This window comes from Lathamus discolor, chromosome 7 (genome assembly GCF_037157495.1).
Source record: "Lathamus discolor isolate bLatDis1 chromosome 7, bLatDis1.hap1, whole genome shotgun sequence".
Lineage (NCBI taxonomy): Eukaryota > Metazoa > Chordata > Aves > Psittaciformes > Psittacidae > Lathamus > Lathamus discolor.
Genome location: NC_088890.1, coordinates 8,928,262 through 8,949,928, shown reverse-complemented (window position 1 = coordinate 8,949,928; position 21,667 = coordinate 8,928,262). Strand labels below are relative to the sequence as shown.

Sequence of the window (21,667 nt, the reverse complement as noted above, 5' to 3'; positions counted from 1 at the left end):
CAGGCTTAAAATGAGTCCTAATTTTTTTAATCTAAACATAAGAACAAGATTTTTTTCTTCAAAGCTTATGCTATTTTCTGTGTTTAGAATGTACATGGCAATTAAAAAGTATGGCCATATTTTAAAATGTAACACAAATGCACAATAAGAGGAATGTGGTAGTGTATGTTATTTATAGCAGCCTGGAAACAGATTTCCTTACTGCAGTAGCAACCAGAAATAGGGCCTCAATTTTTCTAGATATCATGTAAACATAATAACAAACTATTTTTTCTCTAAAGAACTTGTAATCTAAACAGTCATAAGAACGTACTGGAACATTTCCTAAATAATACTAAATCAAATTTTTAAAATGAATTCAGATCTTTTGAAGCTCTTAAATTCCACTCACGATGACAGATTTCATAATTTCTGGGTTCTGCTGCATGTTTTGAAATGGGATATTAAATCTAATGGAAGATGTATGAAGCATTGTATATAATGCAGTCCTAACATAGTTTAAGGTAATGTTCTTAAACTCTATAAAATGCACATTTAAAAATATTTATTACATTGGTTTTGATTCAAAAATTGATCAGTGGTGCTGTTTCTCTTTAGGTTGCAGTTAATTGTAAAGCTTTTCAAAGAGAATTAAATATAATATCCTTAAAATACTCATAATGCACAATAAGAAAGCAGTTTAAATTTGTCTCTGTGCCAGTAGGCTCCCCGCTGAATTTGGAAGTCTTATTTCTTTTCCAAGCACTATTTCAAGTTTTCAGTGGGTCACAACCTCAAAAGAAATAGTCTGTTTCAACAATCACTGTGTCCTCAGGCAGCAGTTACACCAGTCCTAAGACTAGATTGCATTCCCTGAATGTAAGGATCCTAGAAGATTGGAGAGAATCGTAGGGTTTTCTGAGGGTACTCATTTGGGCAACGACTTGTGCAGTTTGGTGTGACACTTCCTTCTGGACTACTGTAGTCCTATAAGGAATAATAAAAAGGATTCTCTTCCCAATGCCTTCAGAAAATAGTGACAGTCTTTCACTTTTTTGGGAAACATCATCTTAAGAGTTCTCCAAATCATTATCTCTGAGGCCGTATGTGAAAAACTCGAGATAGTTTCTCCTGTAAGAGGTGAGACGGGCAAATCTGGAAGTCTTGCAGAGAATTTGCCACTAATGCATGTATTTCCCAGCCTATGGAAAGAACCAGGTCAAGCCTCTGAATCTCTACCTGATTGTAACCACAGAATTAGGAATCAGCTGACACAACCAGGCCACTTTCTGGCATGTGCCAGTGTTCAAGCCTATGAGGTAATCCACCAGGAATTTCAGTTAGATAAAATGCTGTCAAAGGCAATCCAAGAGGTGATGCCTGTAGGTACCATTGAAGTGTCATGGCTCTTGTTGAAGAAATCAGTTGCTGACTGGTATCAGTTTCACATCAGCAGAAACTTTTTATTCTAATTGAGTCCTTGAACAGATGAAATATTGCACCGGCTCACTAGGGACTTGTTTTCTTGAAAAATGAAGTCTGAATTGCTGTTAGCTCAAACTCAGATTTGTCTTCACATTTTTGCCTACTGGAAGTCTGCAGAATTTGAGCCTGGCAAAGCCAGCTCTGAGTTTGTAGATCTGAGCAAATCATGAAAGACTGAATAGGATAAGAACAGGTAAAGAGTGAGGTGTAAGGATGTAGGATACATGAGGTAATTATCTCTGTGTGTGCATATATATATCTTAATAATTTACAGGATACAAGATATTTAAGAAAAAGTGAAGTATTACTAATTAATCAAAGGAAAAAGGAGATAGCTATTCCTTTAAATGACTTTTTTGTTTGCTCAGGCATCATATCTTAAATCTACATATTTATTCATGTTTGACTTCATAGTGCATGCCCATCTCTCATTGTTATTCTTCATTTTTAGACTGTTCTATTACCCTTATGATTTAAAGAATCTTCAGTAACCTATAAGCCTCTTATTAAAACAAATTTTGAAGCACTTCTTAGAGTGGAATTAATCCGCAAATGATGTGAGCAAATGAAGTGCTATTGGTTTAGAAGTGGAATTACTTGGTTGCAGCAGGTAAAGACTAGAATTAAATGCAAGTCCCAGGTTGGCCTCATATATTTTCAGTGCTTAAAGTATTGTGGAATACCTTCACTGGAAGACAGTACCCTAACTTATTGCACATTAGATAGTTACTTGTTATTTCTTTCAGCTTCTGATAGCTTTGCCAGCTACCTGCATCTTTTTTCAAACGTAGAACAAGAAAGTGTGTAATACTGAAGGTGCTGCAGAACACACACTTTATTAGTCCCTGTAGAGGAACTGTGCAGTTACCAGTAGTGTGAGTTAAATGTGTTTCAAGCAAACACCTTGAAAAGAAAAAACTTGGTAAAGCAGGGACTTGTCAAAGTATAAATGGCATACAAAAGTTGAAATAATTTCTAATCTTCTTATTGCATATTTTTATTTGGATATTAGTGGTAGTGTTAACAAAACGTGGATTTAATGGTTAAGGTTAGCAAGCTATTATCAAAAGACACCCTTCCCTGCTCCTGAAAGGTTCTAATTCTAACTTAACAGAGGGAATGTAGTAAAAGAAGTTGGGGTGCTTAGATAAATATGTAGTTAAAATCTTAAATATGTAGTTAAAAGCTTAAATCTTATAATGTAGAAATTATGAACAAAATGTATTCATTTTATGTGTCTTATACTGGAAACTTTTTGTATGTTAAAATGAAGCTGTTGACTAATCCATTCAGCTGTTTCTGTTTGTCCATTATGGATGCTTGCCTGAGCTTTTCACACAGTTATTACTTAAGTCTTAAACAAAGAAAGTCTCTTTGGAATAGTAACAGGAAAATATTCAGTCATATGAATAATCAGTGAGTCTTCTAAACCCAAGAATGCATTATCTTACAAATATATTGAAATTATTTTAAAAGATAAACACTCAGGAAACTTTTTGCTGTGCATTTGTAGTGTGTGTACAAAGGATTAGAAAAGTTCCAGGGTTTTTCTTTTCCCTGTATTTGCACTTGTTTTTTACATTAGATTCCACATATGCTTTAAAAAAAGAACCCAAATATCATGCATCTCTCAATAGCTACTTTTTAGTAATTTCTGAGCACAAGTTTCACTTGCCCAAAATAGTTAACTCAGTATGTGATGCAGGAAAGCTGTTTTAGATCAGTCGTTTTTCACTCGCCGCATAAAGCATTGTGGCTCGATCTCTTGTGATGATTATGGATTCCATTTTTCAGGATCAATATTCTGTATTGTTTTCTGGCTAACTTTGTCTAAGGGAAGTCAATAGCTACATTTGTCTTGATTTTCAAGAGAGCTGTTCAAATGCACATGGAAGCTGGTATATACTGCTCATATGCAAATATGAATTTCCATATAATGCATGCCAAGTTATGTGTTTTGATATGAACCTCATGAAACTTAGCTTTTCTTACACTGAAGCAGTGTAACTTAATATGATGGCCAAAAGAGGCAATTAACTGAGTAGCTATTAAAGGAAAACATGTACTAGAAAGTGCTGGTGACCAAATTGGCAGTTCAAGAGAGACCACCGAAGACTTGCCGATTACCAAGTCGGTATGTCTCAGTCATTCTTGTCCAAAGAATGATTTAGCATGCAAATATGAGAGCTCTCAAGGAAGCAATCTATTTTGCAGTTTAAATTACAAGCCTGGAACCTAACTAATCCTGTAACTTTACCAACTTCAAGCTGTAAATCCCAGTGATGGCCAGTATGTATATGTCCAGGGAGTCTTTGCAGGAGGAGATCCACGGTCTTAAAATGTTAAGTGCGCTGGAAAATTTTGTGTCGTTGAGGTAGCAAGAGTCTTTTTTGGTATTTTTAAGGCAGCAATAACTTGAAGTTGAATGCTTTCTTGATGTTTAAGGTATACAGATTTCCCAGTTCCAGTGAAATTAAGGTTCACAGGCCTTCATAAGATGCAGTTGCAAAATGCTTCCTTATCTAGATTGGTGGAGAATCAGCAAAAGTGGAGTTTATTAGTTATGTTGAGCTACCAAGCAAAAAATCAGACTTTGCACTTCTTTGGCACGTCCTTACGTGCAAAATGTGGGCGCTCTGCCAAGTTTATCTTTGGGCCTTGATTTTGAACTGATTTGAAATCATTCTGTTCTGAGTTCATGCCATTATGCCTTTTAATTTAAGAATTCCTGCTTTGGAGATCCTTTAATTTCTGAAACACTGAAAGTTTTCTGTAAACTGAATATTTAAAAGTTCCATCCAGTGTCTACCAGCTGTTTTGTTTTCTGAGGCATCTACATTTGGACAGAGTTGTCTGCCCTTGAGTTTACAGGCCATTGCTGCTGTTTAAGGCTTGAGAATTGCAGAGGTAGGAGATGGACTGTGTTCCAGGTACTGAGGCTCAAAGCTCTCAAAGACCTATCCTGAAAAACAAGTGAATGATGTCTGTAACTTTACCATAATTGTGCTGTTCCCTTGTGAGTGATTTTTAAAACAATTCTGTTTAAAATATTATTGGAAGCAATCTATAAGGGAAAACCACACAGAGATAGACGCGACAATGCATATCACTCAGCTTCTGACACTTGTAGTACACTGCATGACAGGAAACAAGAGCAAACTCTGTGGCTGCATGGGGAGGAGTTCCTGCTGAAAACTGAAGGAGACACACATATAGGGACTCCTTTGTAGCAAAGACATTTCATTATCACGCTGAATATTAAGAAACCTAAAATCCAAGTACAACACAAAGTACCTCATGGTGTGGTGTTGCTTTTTTGTGCATCATCAGGTAAGTGTAACTTTGGAATCATGCTACTTTTTATTGTTTGTGTGTGTGGCATTGCATTACGTTGAAATTGCATAGATACTGCTTTCAAGCATGCTAGGACTTATAATGTGTTTATTAATGTAACCAAATTGTTGCTTAGCAGTAATATGCCCTTCTGTAAGGAAAGAAATTTCTTAAAAGTTTAGATAATATCCTCTGATATCCCCAGTGTGATGGATGACTGTTTTTCTTTGTGTAGGATGGTGGATTTATGTTTTTGGTTTTGCTTTTTTGTCACAAATGTGTATACATCTCTCTGTCTCCTAGTGTGAAAATGAGGATTTTGACTGCTAGGATTTAAATGGAAAGATTTATAGCTATGTGCATAAGTCTGTCCATTGTCAAAGTGAAAGCTGTAACAGATCCTATTTACAGCGTGTGATATGAAGATAGGCTGAGAAAGTTGGGGCTGTTCAGCCTGGAGAAGAGAAGGCTGCTTGGAGACCTCATAGCAGCCTTCCAGTATCTGAAGGGGGGCTATAGGGATGCTGGGGAGGGACTCTTCATCAGGGACTGTAGTGACAGGACAAGAGGTAACGGGTTAAAACTTAAACACGGGAAGTTTAGATTGGATATAAGGAGCAAGTTCTTTACTGTAAGGGCGGTGAGGCACTGGAATGGGTTGCCCAGGGAAGTTGTGAATGCCCCATCGCTGGCGGTGTTCAAGGCCAGGTTGGACAGAGCCTTGGGTGACATGGTTTAGTGTGAGATGTCCCTGCCCACGGCAGGGGGGTTGGAACTAGATGATCTTGAGGTCCTTTCCAACCCTTACTTTTCTGTGATTCTCTGATTCTGTGATTCTGCTCTGCAGCATGTGTGCAGCATCACCTGTAAAACTAGCCACAGTTTTAGACACTGCGCTTCAGACAGATATGGACAGAAAAGTAGCAAGATTGGTAATAACTGTAAGAAGCAAAGTTAATTCAAAATATTTGTGTATGTATTGAATAAAACTGTACTTCATATTTCTCATAAACATAGGATAAAGGTAGAGGCCTGTAGTGTAAGGCAGACAGGTCAGGGGTATGTTCAAGGGCCTGTATTCTCTTCGACTTGCTATGGAGAATGTTATTTAAGACTGGATTTTTAATTTAGATATCGGGGGCTTTTTATGTTCTCTGTGACAATTTTCAGTAGTGAGAGATGGTTTGAGATGAATTAATTGCACAGAATGCTTTTAAGGTGTTATCTGGAATGCTTTACGCAGTTCTGACTTCAGTTATGTTTAAGAAAGGTAAATAAAATTTGCAACAGGCTGAGAAAGTTTAAGACTGTCAACTAGTGAAAATCAGTTTAATAGATGTTACATGCTTGGATTCTTATTTTTTTATTAAGCAGCTTAAGAATGGGACTGGTGATTTCTTACTGCCATGCTGTTAAACTGCTGTAGTCTTTTTGGATGTACTTTATACGCATATTTGCTGTGAGTATGTATTTTAGATATCGTTCACTTGAAGATGCCACAGTTCCCATAGAACACCAGGGAGATGGCATTTGTGAAGTAAAATAACACAGACTGATTAGGGTCTGCTAATATTGCTAAGCTCATTTGGAATTTTTTATCACAGATATTGACTGATATCCCATAAGCCTTATTTCCTATGAAATAGAGCTGAAGCGTTTGTGTGTTTATATATATTGAACCCCGAGATAAATACAGCAACATGTAATTTTAGTAAAAGTGGTACTGGTTTTATATGCAGGAAAAAAAAACCCCAGCATTTTGGGTGCAGCCTTTTTATCTATTCTCTGTGATGCTGACGAGCAGCATGTAGTGTGCTTACATCAAAAGCCGTATGTAGCCATGTGTCTGTTAAACGTATGGCATCATAATGATGCTGAGTGCAGGCTGGGGGAAAGCAGACTGGCAGTGGATTATTAGAAGAAGAAGGGATGACTGCAGTTTATGCAAACATAAGCCAGTTGAATGCCAGTTGGAGACTTAGTTTATGGATATTGTTTCATTCTGCCATATGTGGTTCTAGTGCTGTGCACAGCGTCAGCAATCCAAGCTTTCTTTTACAATGAAAAGCTCTCTTGGATTCTTAAAAACAAACAGTAAAACACCCAAACCTAAAAAAAAAAAAAAAAAAAAAAATCGTTTGAATAAATCTGCTTTTCGAGTAAAAAAATTTCATTGTAGCTTTTGTTCTCAACGTCTTTACCTCTTACATATGCAGATATAACAGTTTTGGAACCAGAACTGGTGGTTGACAGCTGTGGTTAAATGGTCAACTGTGACAAGTGCAGGCTGTTGCTGTCCAGTCCCCATTCTTTCAAGCACACAAAACCTTTAAGGGTAGAGTTAGAGCATTAAAATAGCCCAACTATGATTATTCTTGCTTTTACAACTGGACCTATAATAAACTCCCTGAACACAGACATGCAAGGCGAGGAACTGCACCTTCATCATGTCAGTTTGCCAAAGGCAAAAATAATCTTGGGACTGTCTGACTGCTGACTGATTATATTACTTGAGACCACAAAGAGCTGGATCTGACAGATCCCACCTGAAAAGTGCTTGCGAGAAAAACAGAAAATGAATCTAAATAGTGTATTGACTCTTAAATTGCATCTTAGTTTTTATATATATGTGTTAGGTATTAGAATCCTTAGATACTGATGATGTTAATTAAAAGTACAGTTTATGTAGCAGTCTTCAAGTTGTGACCGAGAAAGGATCATGTGATAAAGACTGCTGTTCACTCATGTAACTAAGAACTCCTATGGAGAGAGAAGTTAAAGTATGTAACTTGTTTGTCTGAATCTGATTCAGACTTCTGATAAACTGTGAAAAAGCTTCAGCATGTTTAACTCTGCTAGATTCCAGTGACTGATACTCCCCGTTTTCTGAAAAGGGGAAGGAAGAAGGTTAAATAAAGACAGAATAAATACCCGTCGTCAAACAAAGCTCTGCTGATCCTTGTCCTTACAGTATCCCGTACATGCACACCCATTTCCTGTTGTTAATGTTAAACACATTGAATATAACTTTCATTTCATTGTTCGTTTCAGTGTTCATTTTATATTACACTGACCGGAAAATCTCAAATCCATTACAGTAAGCACTGTAGAAATAAATCTTGTTCTCTGTGGTCAGGGAAACGTGAAAATAAGCTGCCATTTTGTCTGGCAGAGATGTGAAACTCCCCAGATGTGACTGGATAGCTTCAGTGGTGAAGTCTTTAAGTGTCATAGATGACTTCAACTCCTTTTCTGAGTTTTCTGCTGTGTTGTAGCAGACTTAGAGCAGAGTCTGTTATTTAATTTGTTTGCTTTGCTTGGGGCTGACAAGAGAACACAAAGAGCCTGACAGCAGGACGTGGTGCAGAGTGGGGAGAAGAGCCACAGTGCTTCCTACCACACTCGGTGCAAACTGTGTTGTCAGCTCATCTCTGTTTCTCCTTCAAAAGGAAGGAGGCTTTTGTTTAGGTTTCTGTGTCACTCTCGAGAAAATGAAACCCGTAATGACTTTGGTTTTCTGAACAGTAGAGGGCAGCGGAAATAAATACAGAAAACAGTTTTATAGAATCATAGAATAGTTAGGGTTGGAAAGGACCTCAAGATCATCTAGTTCCAACCCCCCTGCCATGGGCAGGGACACCTCACACTAATGAATTTTTGGCTCTCTTTAGAGCTTAAGCAAGTTCTTTTTGCCAGTGTAACAGCAGTATAACTGTGATATTGGAATGCAGCATATAAAGTTCTGTTCTGATTTTAAAATTCCGCATTACAATTAGATATTCTGAAGTTGTGGTCCCCAAAAGCATGCATGATGCATCATTCAGGTAAAAGAAGGGCACTGTGTTCTGATAGAACTTGTTTTAAGATGCTGTTGTCTTCCCACACTTTCAGGCTCTTAGAACTGTCAGTGCTATGGCTGTGAAATTGAAAGATAAGCAGAAGGATTACTGGCACTGGCATGAAGATGAGTAGTAGCCTATGGTGAAAAGAGGGCTGGCCTTAAAAAATGACAGAAGATTGATCTCTGAATAAGCTTAAAGTGGAAAATGAATCACCTGTTTGTGAAATTGGAATGGGTTAGCTCTGAACCAAACTTAGGAGGAACACTGTATTCAAGACGAAATTCACATATTTCCAGTTGGTTATTGCAGATACAGATGCTTATGTGATTGGTACGACATGGCCTCCCTCTGCATGGCCTTTTTTGTAGAACTGTGCACTGTATTCCCCAGCCAAAGTTCTGGGGGTTTTTTTTTGGCATCTGTAGCTTTATTTCATCTGAGACACTGGAGTGTCAATGAAGCAACAGAGGAAGATGGAAAATGGGTGATCCTATGTGAGGCTTATTCTTGTTTCAGTATCATGAGCATTCTGGCTTGAAGCTGGGTTATGTGACACCACTGCTGCCTCTTCTAGTACTTCTGAAGTCTGCTTTGTGGTGCTTTATCCCTTCACCTGTGGCAGGAAATGTTAAATTAGTGATTGTTCAACTAACCCAAAGATAGAAAGTTACTAATCTTTTGCCTAGTAATTTTATACCCAATTTAAGTTGAATCCAAGGCATATTTTGTTAACTGAGTGATAACAGCAGGTGAGAAAAATCTTGGAGCACTTTCTCCTGTTGTGTGAAGAACACCAAACAGAAATATTCTTTTTTTTTTTTTTTTTTTTTTTTTCAATTTTCTGGCTGTGTCATCTGTGGAACTTCTGGAAACATTTTAAATTGTTCTGGAGAATCGAAATACTGTGTATTTCTCTCCCAGTCCAGTTTATCATTATTTCTTTCATCCTACCTCACTTCTTGCGTACCATTTAACATCTGGTTTGTACTATTTGTGCCTCATCATTTTTTACTATACCTCATCTCTTCAAATTGTTTTTCTTTAATTGGTTTTGGTTTTTAATTCAGTCTGATAGAGATACTGTCCTTTGGGTTGTCCTTGGTAGTAATGTACCATAAACTGAAGAGAACCTAAAACCCTGAACGGTGAATCCCTTCCTGCCTTTTCCTCACAAAGTAAAAATGAGAAAAAAAATTGTTGGCTAAAATGTCTTCCCTTTCCTGGATTACTGCAAATTTGTTTTTGTTTTGGTTTGTTTTGTTGGGGGGGGGGGGCAGGGATGGTTAGTTTTTGGCTAAACATGTATTCTGTGGGACAGACTTAACAAAAATGCAATATTCGTACATTAATGAATGAATGCATTCATTGCGTCATTATTCATGACTCAGTTTTCTTTCAGAAAAAGAGGCAGTTGATGAGAAAATTGTTCACATATAAAATAGAGACATACGTTTACATTCATGCCTTTTTAGATGTTTTCCTTTGAAAAAAGATGAGGTTCTAATATAAGAGATAGAGAAATATAAGTAGAGGTACATAAATATGTACACACATACATAGAAAAATATGTATAGATGAGCATACACAAATACCTCTATACATATATCACGTACATTTTTCAAAAACCAAAAGCTTCCCACATTTTCTACTTTACTACAGTTCCTTCAAATGTTACAGAATTTTTTTCATACCAGTAATAATCCAAAGGTTCTTTAAAAGGATTATAGGTGGCAAAATGCAAGTTAAAATATTTTTTGGCAAGAGCAATAATGAGAGAAACTGAGGACTCCCAGTCCCAATTCTCATAGTAGAACATCACCACACACTGCATTTTCAAAGTCATTTTCTTCCAGTTAGCAGTGTGCCCAGGTGTGTGTACTGAAGAGACTATGTTTTCTAGTTACTTTCGTAAGAAAACAATTTGAAATACAAAATAATGAAATGGTTTAGAATTTTTTTGTTTGTTTGTTTCATTTTGGTTTGGGGTTTTTTGTGGGTTTTTTTTTTTTCTTTGGTGGTGGGGGCTTTCTGGTTTTGGGGATGGAGAAAGTCTTGTTTGGTAGAATGAATGGATCCTTATTTGTTAAATGGATTTCTCTGTAAAAAAAAAGGGCTTAAATAAGTTGGTTTGTGTTTTGTTTTGAAACGAGTCTGTCTGCCTTAAAAGGTTTAAGGGTATCATGTGCCTATGCAAATACATGGTCTTGAGCTATTATTTATTTTGATGCCAGTCTGTGTGCAGGCACAGTTCTAAGCTATTAGAATGGAGAGATGATTTAGCAGCAGTCAGCGAATCTTCTGAAAAGCATTTCCTTCCCTGTCACAGGATGGGCTTTTTTCTATCAAGTTATTTTTGTACATCTTTGCATTTCATCTCCCAGGTGGTAAAATACAAGTCTGTGGTATTAATAACTAAAGCTCTGTGATGGAGAGAGGATGTAAATTCAGTCTTCCTATAACAATGTCTTATTGCTTTAATTTCTTTAATTAAATCACTGCTTTAATATATAATTGGATCTCTTACTTTCTCATCTCCTGTGAGATAATTATTGAGAACAACTCTTTCCTGCTATGTGAAGACCAGGAAGTGTTCTGTCTCTATAACGGTGGATGTAACCACAGCATTTCAGGCAAGAGTATCAAGATTCCTACCACGCATTGTGGTCTGGGGGTTAGGGTTTTGTTGGTTGGTTGTTTTTTTTTTATGTATTTCAAAAGACAAACTCCCAAATGCAATAGAAAATGCTTTTCAGTCTAGAGGTACACATTCAGACTCATATAATGCATCTTTACGGTCAGTTGGAAAACACAGACATGTTTCTGTTCAGAATAGATACTTGTTACTGGTATGCTTTTTTCATGCAGACCTGTACACCGTTTTTAAGTTCTGCAGATATTGTGCAGAAAAGGGGAGTTACCGCAGCATCGCAAGCTGTCCTTTTTACCCAGCAAGATGAACGGCTTCACAATGTTTTTCAGTTTCGTTTGTTTCAAGTACACTCAAGTCCTAATAAAGAAATCCTCTGCAGTGAAATAGCAGGTGATATTTGTCCATGGCTCATAGTCCAATAGGGAGTCATCACAGGATTGTGTATTTAGTGTATTTCATCCAGTGCTGCAGTATGGCATTACTCATGTACTCATATACACTGGAGATGAATGATCATGTCTATTATAAGGATAGTATGCTACCCTTTTTAATTGGATTATTGTTTGATATTGCACTGACCTTAAAATTGGATAGTTCAGCTTAAAATTTCAGAAATATTCACATTAGTAGCTTTAATGTGCTTCTCAAGAACAGAGATAGAGAATTCTAATGGTCATGTGTCTTAAAACTTTTTCCTTTGTTTCATAGTATCCATTATATGTTGGGGCTTCTTATGGGATTTTAATGAAAACAAACCCTGATACAATCCAACTACATGGCTTTGTTAAAACAACATGCATATGCAGTATATTAGAATGATTATATATTATGCATGTAGAGAGCCTGAGTTCCTTACACAAGTTAATGTAACTCAGGCATGCTCAGGTATCCATAAGGGGCTCAGCTTTTCTATCCCTTGGTATGTTTGTGGTTAAACCTGTAACTTTCTGTCAGATCTCTGTGTGGGTATATCTTAGGCTTACTAGTGCATGTCATCTTAATATAGCACATTCAGTGTGGGATTTTCTCCCTAGTACACATGCTTCTTCAAGCCATGGAGTTCTAAAAAAGAGCTGTTAAATTGTATTAAAACTGGTGATTGCTACAGCCATATAAGAAATGTTAACAAGAACTGGGGATACTTCATGTGCAAGGTAATAAAATGGAATGAAGAAACCAGTCCTTTATCCCTAGTGCTGTGCCTGGGCCAGAGCAGGTGTCATGTTGAATTCAAGATTCACACATTGGTTTTTTTGCTTAACATAGTCCTGTGTGGCAATATAAGCTGGTATGATAACTCTACCATGATACAGTATAATGCAGTTAGATGTTGTTTGTTATGTTTATTAGATATTCGAGCAATGTGTGCAATAGATACTTGATCCTCTTGGAGCACTGCCTATTAAAATTGTCTCAGTAAGTTCAACTCTTTCATTAATACACCGTTTAACTGATTTCAGTATTTGGGCTATAAATTCATTTTATTGTCAAAGATTATTGGCTTTGCACTGAAGCTTATTCCACTACAGTTTGTGGAATACACTACAAATGTGTGCCATAGAGTGCTTGCTCATGTTCAACTTAAAGCTATTACACTGTACTTCCAGGGTCTTTTGTAAAGGGAATGCACACAGAATTGTTGATACTGAAATGGAGTCAAGTTTGTATTACTTGATGTGCCCTGTGATTTAAAACATAAAATGGAGAGCAACATTTAAGGGGTGGTTTTCTGGAACGTGAGAGATTCAGAGGTCAGCTGCGTTGTGCTGTGGCAACCGAGACAGGACTTGTAACTCCTTTGGGTAAAAGATGCTCACAAAGAGCAGCAATTAATTTAATGAGCACCTTATGCTCCCTGCACAATATCCACTGCAATCTTTGCTTCTAATCCACTTATTATGGGCAAAGAAATTTATCTGGTAGCTCAATTTACTGTATTTTTTTTTTTTTTTGCTTGCCATGATGTCCCATCCCACCCCCCTTGTACAATGGCAGCTGCCCTTGAAACTCTTCGAAAGTTTAAAACCTTAGTCTTGCCTGCAGTAGTTGACATTTATAATTTCTGTATGAAATTACTTGTCTTGCATAGCAGCTAAGACATACTTAGAGAACATTAGTATAATGTTTGCAAACTTCTAGATAACCAGGACAGTACCGTATACATGTTCTTAGCAGGATTTGTGTGCCTGTGTTGCTTTTCAGTAAGTAGAAGATTTAAAATAAAGATGGCGTGATCCTTTGTTTAGCACAATAAAGTATACGGTAGATGAAGGCATCTACTTTGTGGAGGCTACCCCAGATTCATTCAATATGTAATTGCTTATTCTTACAGTTTACCCGGAGGTTTTTTTTTTTTCATCTCTTTTGGTGTGTACATCACAGCTGGTACCGGTTTGTTCCTCATGTACTGTGATTCAATTATATAACCAAAGAGGTTGTCTCTACATAAGATATGAGCATGTTAATGTTAACTACCTGAATAGCCAAATAGCCTTGCTTTGGACACTTGTCCTCATGGACACTGTGTTGCCCATGATACCTCTCTGTTTTGGACCCACTTTGAATGTAGTAGTTAGAAGTCCACATGTAATTGTCCTTGTGTAACTTTCCTTCTACAGTAACAGGATGTCCTGTCTTCTTCAAATTTACTTTAATCCTGTAGCCTTGCTTGTACTTCATGTTGTGTAATTTGCATCCGGCCATCTGTACCCCAGAATCATCAGTACAGGTTCAGGTTACCACATCTGTAGACCACTGTCATTACCCTTCTCTTGTAGAAACCTGTATTCCAAATCTAAACATCCTTTGTCTTGATTTAACCTGTGCTCACTGTAGGGGATGGATGGTATCTCTTAGTTTCTTGTTTGCAAAGTGAAGACTTAGTGTCAACGTAATTAGAATCAGTATATAATTTTTTTTGAGGTAAACTAACGAACATATGCATTTGTATCTACAGAATTCTGATTAGGTTTGAAGAATAGTCTGCAACATGTCCACCAGGATCTTAGGAAATATTACCCTTGGGGCAAAGAACTGACTTTAAAGAACTCATCCCTGTTTTGTTTTGGTTTTCTTTTCATCATCATCAGTTCACACTGGCCCACCCTAGAATAATAATTCACATTAGTTTATCCAGTGAAAGAAAAAAGAATCCAACCACCCAATAAACACCACTACAGGATACACAAATATACTGCATTATTTCAGATCTTTCTGTTTGTTGCTCACTGTGGTCTGGTCCAGAAATTTCTGTGTTCTACTCTGACCTTTAGCTTCTTGCTAAATATCTGGACTATAACTGAGAGGCTTTGGTTATGCATAGTCCGAGGTTGAGAGAACTTATGATCCAGTTTCTGTTTCTGAATAATGACTGCATTAAAGCACAGCTGTCCTTGATGGTATAATTATCATTGTGAGAAAAAACCGAGACAAGTTACTTCCTAAAAAGTAGCAAACCAGTATTTAAATATGATTACACAAGTCTAAGATCAGCTGGAAACTAGTGAGGAAGTACAAAAAGTTTTGACACCTGTAGTCTAATTTTAAAACCATGAAATCAAAACTTCTGGATTTTATGGTAAATATTCATTATCTTTGTTCATTGAAGAAACAGTTCTCAGAAACCATATGCTTGACCTAGTAGATGAAATGTTTTTTTACTGGCTTTGGAATAAAATCTCTCAGCTTCAGAAGAGCTCAAAGCATGGGTACTGGGAAGTGGGGGGTACAGTTTTTATCTGTAATTTTTTGTTAATAATTAAAAAGTACAATGTGCAGGTTCTGTCATTTAGCTGAGCTTCTGTCAGATCTTAAAGTAAGAGTTCTGTATGGTATCTATGTGGGGTTTTTTTGTACTTTAAATTGCTCATCTTTTGACTTTCGTAGACTGGAAACTAAATCCCGGCTGTTCGATGTGAATGCTTATTTCTAGTTGACAGTGGAAGACAACACAGCTGGATAAATAAGGATCAAGTATTCTATGACTCCTTTGTTTCCTAAATCTTCCTGGCCTGGTAGAAAATGCAGAGCTCTGTCAAAATGAAATTTCATACTTTCTTGACGGGCATGAAGATAAATCTTGTGGTGAACCTGTGAAATGACATGAGGGAGGGCTTGCCATTTTCTAAAACAAAACTGGGAAATAGAACAGAATGCTGTGACTGACATAGATAGTGAAATCCTAATATATGTGAATGTAATGCCTGCATCTAATGAAATTCCTATCACCTGTTACCCTCACTATGTAGTATGTCTGGGAATAGTTCTTGATTATTGAATATGTGTTTTGAAAAATCTAAGTATAGTTTTTTGACACAAGAGTTTCTCCTCCTGACAGTCTCATTAGTTATGGAAGGTCATAACAAGTGCCAAAGTACAATTTACAATATCCAATAACTACTCATGCTTTTAGTTAGAAGCGAGTTTCCTAATCGAAGTGAACTTAACACTCTTTAGGTCAAAAATGGAACAGCATTTAATCTACTAATGTGCTAATAGGTAGCTTTTCAGCTTGTGAGAATAGAGTTTATATTCACAAGCATGGTGATTATAATGATGATGATAGAAAATTAGTAACTATATATATATACCTGTATTTATGTGTATGACTTCATTGTATTTACCTATTTCAGGATTGAGCTAGAGGTACTTGCTACTATTAGTCAAAACTGAATTTTTCTGTACATTTTGTTTTATAGAAAAAACGAAAACAGAGTACTCAGGATGAAGATACAATCAGTATCTGCAGCCTCGATACAAGTGTGAGTAATTTCATTTTCCTTTTTTGCTTTCCCATTCCACTCTCTGAAATTCAAGTCTGGACAAATTGTGGTGTATTTTGAAGAATGGCCAGTTTATTTACATGGACAATTTATAGAAATGCTGTAAATACTTATAATTTGTATAAATACTGTAACTGTCAGGGTAACTTCCTTTGAGAGGGAAGATGCCTTTGGTTTTGAAAGTAGCCTGGGATGTGAACAACACCCTCAGGTTTCTTAGCTTTAGGTAATGGTTCAAGTGTGCCCATCAAACTTGATGCCATTGACATTAAAATGAGTTGGGCAGGAAGAATTATGCATTTTCTAATGATCTGTGTTCCTGCAAATTGGATTATAATCCTCCTAGTAAAGGAGGACTATCACCTTTGTGAGCCTTCTGGACATGACAATTAAACTATTGTTTATCCTTTCACATCGTATTTTGCTGATGGATAATGATGAAGACAGTGCTGAGTGTGTATCTAGATTGAATACCTGCTCCTTCAGTCCCAAGTGTCTCATGTCATTAGAAAATACTAGAGTCTTCTAGCTGCACTACGGAATGTTGTAGCATGAGACCGGCAGTTGAAATCCAGCCTTCTGTAGCTGAATACTTACCTGTAGAAGCATTTTATTCTCTGTGTGTGTGTGCTTAAAAAGTGCAAGAAGAATGAGACATGCTAGAAGATGCTGTTTATACTGGGGAGAGGTGTGCCTTTTGTCAGCTTGGGTTTTGCTCTTAGCCATATTTGGCATTCCAAGCAATCAGAGGTTTTCTTACAGGGCAGAGAGTTGGTTATCTTTTGTTTTGATGTCTGAGAAGGCAAATTTCAAAAAGAAGGCAAAATTAAAAAAGAATGAGTTCATACCTCACAGAAACCAACTGTAGTGGTGTTATGCAAAATCACCTTTCCTTATTTTGTGTTGCTCTTCACTATTTGTATACAAGGTAATTTATGCCCCCCAAAAAACAGAAGGAGAAACAAAAGTATCTAGAATAATCAAAAGTTACAACCGTTTCCATAATAAGAAGCAGTCAAACATACTGAAACTTGCATAAACTGAAATCAGATATACTGGGGGGGGGGGGGGGGAGAAATGGTGGGCAGTAAATTCTGTGAAATATGATCAGTGTAAGGTAATTACTTTTCTTGTGATTAAGGGCACAAAATGAAACTCTCTGTAGATTCATACCAAACCAAAAGGGCTCCTTCTTCACCTAGCAAGCAGTGGCAGAAATGTGGTGCAGGGTGTTCTAGGTACCAGAGGTTAGCAGGAGTTCAAAAAGAAGATTGGAGCAAATCATGAATGAAAAATCCATCAAGATTATTAGACCAAGTGAAGCCATCCATCTGAAGAAATCCTTGAACTTGAATATTTCTGAAGTCTGGGAGAGTAAACTATGTGTGTAGGTGTTTATTACTCTGCTTTCACACACCTCCTTTGGACAGCTCTTTTATTACCATTGCTGGACATGGTGCTGGTCTGAGATCCATCCTTAGCCTGAGTGATTATCATTCTGAGATGCCTTTAATTAGCCCAATATGCTGCCTTTTTTCTTCCATGCAACGGCAGTTTTGAAATGACATAGTGAGGGCTCTGCTATTAGTTGGAGTCTTTGGATTGTAGCATGATACACAACTAAATGTTCACGTTCCTTTGTCTACCAACTCTCTTACATCTTTGAAAAGATGTGCCAAATTGCTTATAAATATCTTAAAACATTTATTTTCCAGGGCAGTGGTGAAGAATATGAAAACTGAAATGCATGTGTTCCCTATTATGGATTTAGATTCTATCTGGGATAATGATACGCTATTAAATTTTTTATAGATACTAAATCTTTCAAGACTCTGTAATAAAATTGATTATTTTTTATTAAATAGCATATGTATTTAACAAATAAGTGTATTAGACTTTCCTGTGCAGCATGCTTTCTGGTTTACATAATTAGGTGAATGCCTCCTGTTCCGTTCTTCCAGCTCACTTAGCTGCTGCTGTAAGGAAGTGCTGTCAGTCCCATGCTGCACTTGCTGCTGCTGGCTTCACCGGCAGCACCTCACAGATACGCTGCTTTTTGTACTTGCAGTGGAAAGATCTGGCCATCTTTTACTGTCTAAAGTTTCTAGTTTGTGTAACCGTTCAGCACCTCTGTTCAGGAGAGGGTGGGAGATGGCAAAGAAGGAGGCTATTAACTATTTAAAGACTAGATTACTTCATACCTTGGAAAGCAAGATACCTGTGTATCTCCTGCCAATTTTCATCTGTCTACAGTCTTTTTATAAAAACAGATTTTTATATTTTATTTTTCTATGACTGACCATAGCCAGGCACACCTGGCTTTTCCAGGGGAGTCAGTCAAAAAGACAGAATTTCCTTTCACAGGAAATGGTGGTTGGAGCTGTGCTGACTCAGGACAAGGACTGGTAACCTAAGCATGTTAACTGATCTTTGTATTTGGTTAGTGATCTGGACTGGTATTGATGCTTCAGGAGCTGATAAACTGGCTTATGAAACTGACTGGTTGCTTTTGGCTTGTTTTATTGCCAGCTTCAAGAAGTGGATTTGTAAATCCCCTCAATGTCAAGTAGTTTGTGATAACTTGTGACAGATGTAGCCAGCAGACTGTGAGGGCTGAGGGCATGAACACACAGGGGTGCTGCAGTCTTAAGTCTGTATTTAAAGCAAAATTTAGATAATATCTGATGTGCTTTTGTTCATGTTGGCATTGCCTGCAAGGCTTAACTTTTATTCAGTTTATACAGTTAACTCAGCCTGTAGTGCGTTTCATGCTTATGCTGTTAAAATGGTGATATGTTCTAGATTTGCAAAAGCATATTGATTTATAGACATTATATAATTAAGATGGCTTGTGTAAACTTCAGATTTTATAGCTGATCCTTTAAAGCTTGGAGAACTGGGACAGAGAAACTGAGACAGCTTTAAAGGGCCAAGTACTTTTCTGTGTTTAAAACACCTTAGAGCTACAGTTCTCTTTATTCCTCCCCTGTGCAGACACTGTATTTCCCCTTAAATTCTGAGCTACTTCAATACGGGTTTTTTTTTTCTTCTGGTGTTTTCACACCTTGCTGCTTCCGCTGCTTTTGTTGTTTTGCAATACCCAGGCTTTGAAACAGCAGTCTTCAGTCTATGCACCCTTCTTTGGAGCCTGGCGTAGTGCTGGAGGTTTGTGCTCCTCAGTCAGGGTCAGTTAGGCGGTCCTTTAGCTGTGTTCTGGACCTAGCCAAGTGTTCTGGACTACTTGGACAGAGTATTGATGTAGCTTATGTAGGCCAAATGCTCTTTGGCAATTTTGAGCTGTTATATATGGGTAGTATGTCACACTAAGCAAAGCGGTGATGAGCACTGTTTTCTGGAGTTTTTTATATAGAGCACTCAGCAAGGTAGTTAAAAGCAATGTCTTTTTAATGGCCATTGCAAAAGGGGTAACGCAAAGTAGTTGAAATCTTGTAATGGTGACAGATGATACCATGTGCCTCATGAGTCTGATCTGTAAAATCATAACTGACTCTGGAGGTATCCAGAGCAAAAAGCTGGTAAAGCCTAATAGAAAGCTTGCACTTTTCTGAATAAAATTGTACTTACTTAAGCGAAATCCTGGGCAGAAGAGGAATCGGGGCGATGGTGTGCAGTTCTTCTCTGCAGTCAGTTGTATGCAAAATTTGTTGTGAATTCATGGAAGTTGCTTTTGTTTTCTTTCGCTGTTGAGAAGGAACATAAAACAGATACATGATGAACTAGACAAGTAAACAAAAAAGAAGGTAAAATTCCATATGTAAAGCCTCAGAAGAGTTATTTATTGTGGTTATATAGAGCAGTTATCATTACTGAAAATAAAACTCTTTCAAATGGTCATTTATTAATGCATTCTGAACTGGAGAAGTCTGACTGCTCATCTGTCTATTCGCAAGTTAATAAAATGCGCCCCAATATAAAATACAAACAAGAAGTTACCCAGACTTAACTACATTTGCATACACTAGATCAGAGTTCATTATTTTTGATTGCTTTTGGTGCTGAGTGATCATTTGTCTATGTATTTGAGAGCCAATTTAACAGAAATATTTTTTGACCTAATTAAACTTAATTATAAACTCAATAATATTTGATTGACAAGGTATGGTGAGCTAGCTTTAAAAAGCTTAGAGAGGATTACTTCTATATCAGTTTGTCAGAGTTGAGATAATTAAAATATACATTTTATCTATGTCATTTTATTTCTATAAATTCTGGTCTGTGTCATGTTCAGAGTATAAAAGGTCTCCAGCTTGCCCAGTAAGATGTATACAATATGTCTGAATTATGCATGACTTCTTAATACTGCTCTATTGCGTAGGTGGTCAGTGCTCCATCTGGATTCAAACTTCATTATAAAGTGACTGTTCTTAATCCATTATTAATCCATCATATGATTGTTATAGACGAGACACTGTCTGCTGTTGGTGATATTCGTAATAGTGTAATGTCATATATCTTAAGGCTATGTTTTGTTATTCTTTTGCTAGTGCTCATTAAACAAGGCCTGCAAGTGCGCTATTGGAAAAATGTATAAACCTCTGGTTATGCTGCATTCTTTTTGTTTTTTCCACACTTTCTGGAATGATCCCAGGCTTCCTGTGTAGTGTTGCAATACAATGGCTCTTTACTTACGTGAACAGCTTCTCAGAATCTAGCTGAGTGTTCCAGTAAATCTCCCAGATTAACAACCATACTCAGCAGAAGTATAATTGTTAAAACTAACTTACTTTATGGTTTAACTCAAACTATAACAGTATCTCACTGTGACTTTAAAGCAACTATTTGTCTGCTGCTATTTAAACTCATGTACAAGACATAATTTGAATACAGCAGCCTTTCCTACAGTACAAAGAATCCACTGACCTCGGAAATTGTTCCCTTTTGTTTTGTTTTGGTTTGGTTTTTTTCCTTTTCAGAAATTGGACATGGAAATAAAAAGACTTTGGTTAATTAACATACATGTCAAATTCAGCACAACTCTGCCTGTATGCAAGACTATGATACAATCTTGTATGTGTTAAGGGTTCCAAAGGTGGGTTTCTTTGTTGTTCAGAGACAGTGTTCAGATTGTTCTGCTTCAGAGTGTTCAGACAAGTTCTGCTTACAGACAAAAGAGTATCTGAGTAAAGAGTACCTGTTACTCAAGTAGGGTCTATATCTGAAAAATGACTGGAAAATGAGGATCAGAGAAGGAAGATAACAATTTAGGGAAGTAGGCTCCAGTCATCTTTGGCAAACTAATAAAGCCTTAGGAAAACAAGTATTGCCCATGGGTCTCTAATGTTGTATTTTATAGAAAAGGAATAGTTTACATTAATAAGTAATAATTATATAGTTTATATATGAATATTTATATGCTTAATATCTACTTATGCCAGCATTTAAAAAATATCAACTAAATAGCAAAACATCATTATTTTTAATAAAAGTGTAACCATAAGAAGCATTGTGTTCTGGCAGAATTACTGAAGCTGCTGCTGTATTAGCAATAAGTTTAACACAGGTAAAGTATTCACAGTCAAAATGAGGGGAGAGCAGAGAGGCTTTCAGATGTTATTTAAATGGGAGTTGATATAGAA

At 36.9% G+C, this 21,667-nt stretch overlaps 1 protein-coding gene across 6 annotated transcripts in view; it reads left to right on the top strand.

The window, feature by feature from the left end:
- ARHGEF3 (Rho guanine nucleotide exchange factor 3) overlaps window positions 1–21,667 on the top strand; it is a 117,958-nt gene that overhangs the window by 50,156 nt on the left and 46,135 nt on the right. For 5 of the 6 annotated variants that reach the window (XM_065687413.1, XM_065687410.1, XM_065687411.1 and 2 more), the window contains exon 4: window positions 15,987–16,049. In XM_065687413.1, coding sequence (XP_065543485.1) covers window positions 15,987–16,049 — 63 coding nt within the window. Of the gene's footprint in view, window positions 1–4,746; window positions 4,795–15,986; window positions 16,050–21,667 lie in introns of those variants that run through there. The other variant, XM_065687416.1, reaches the window with a different exon arrangement.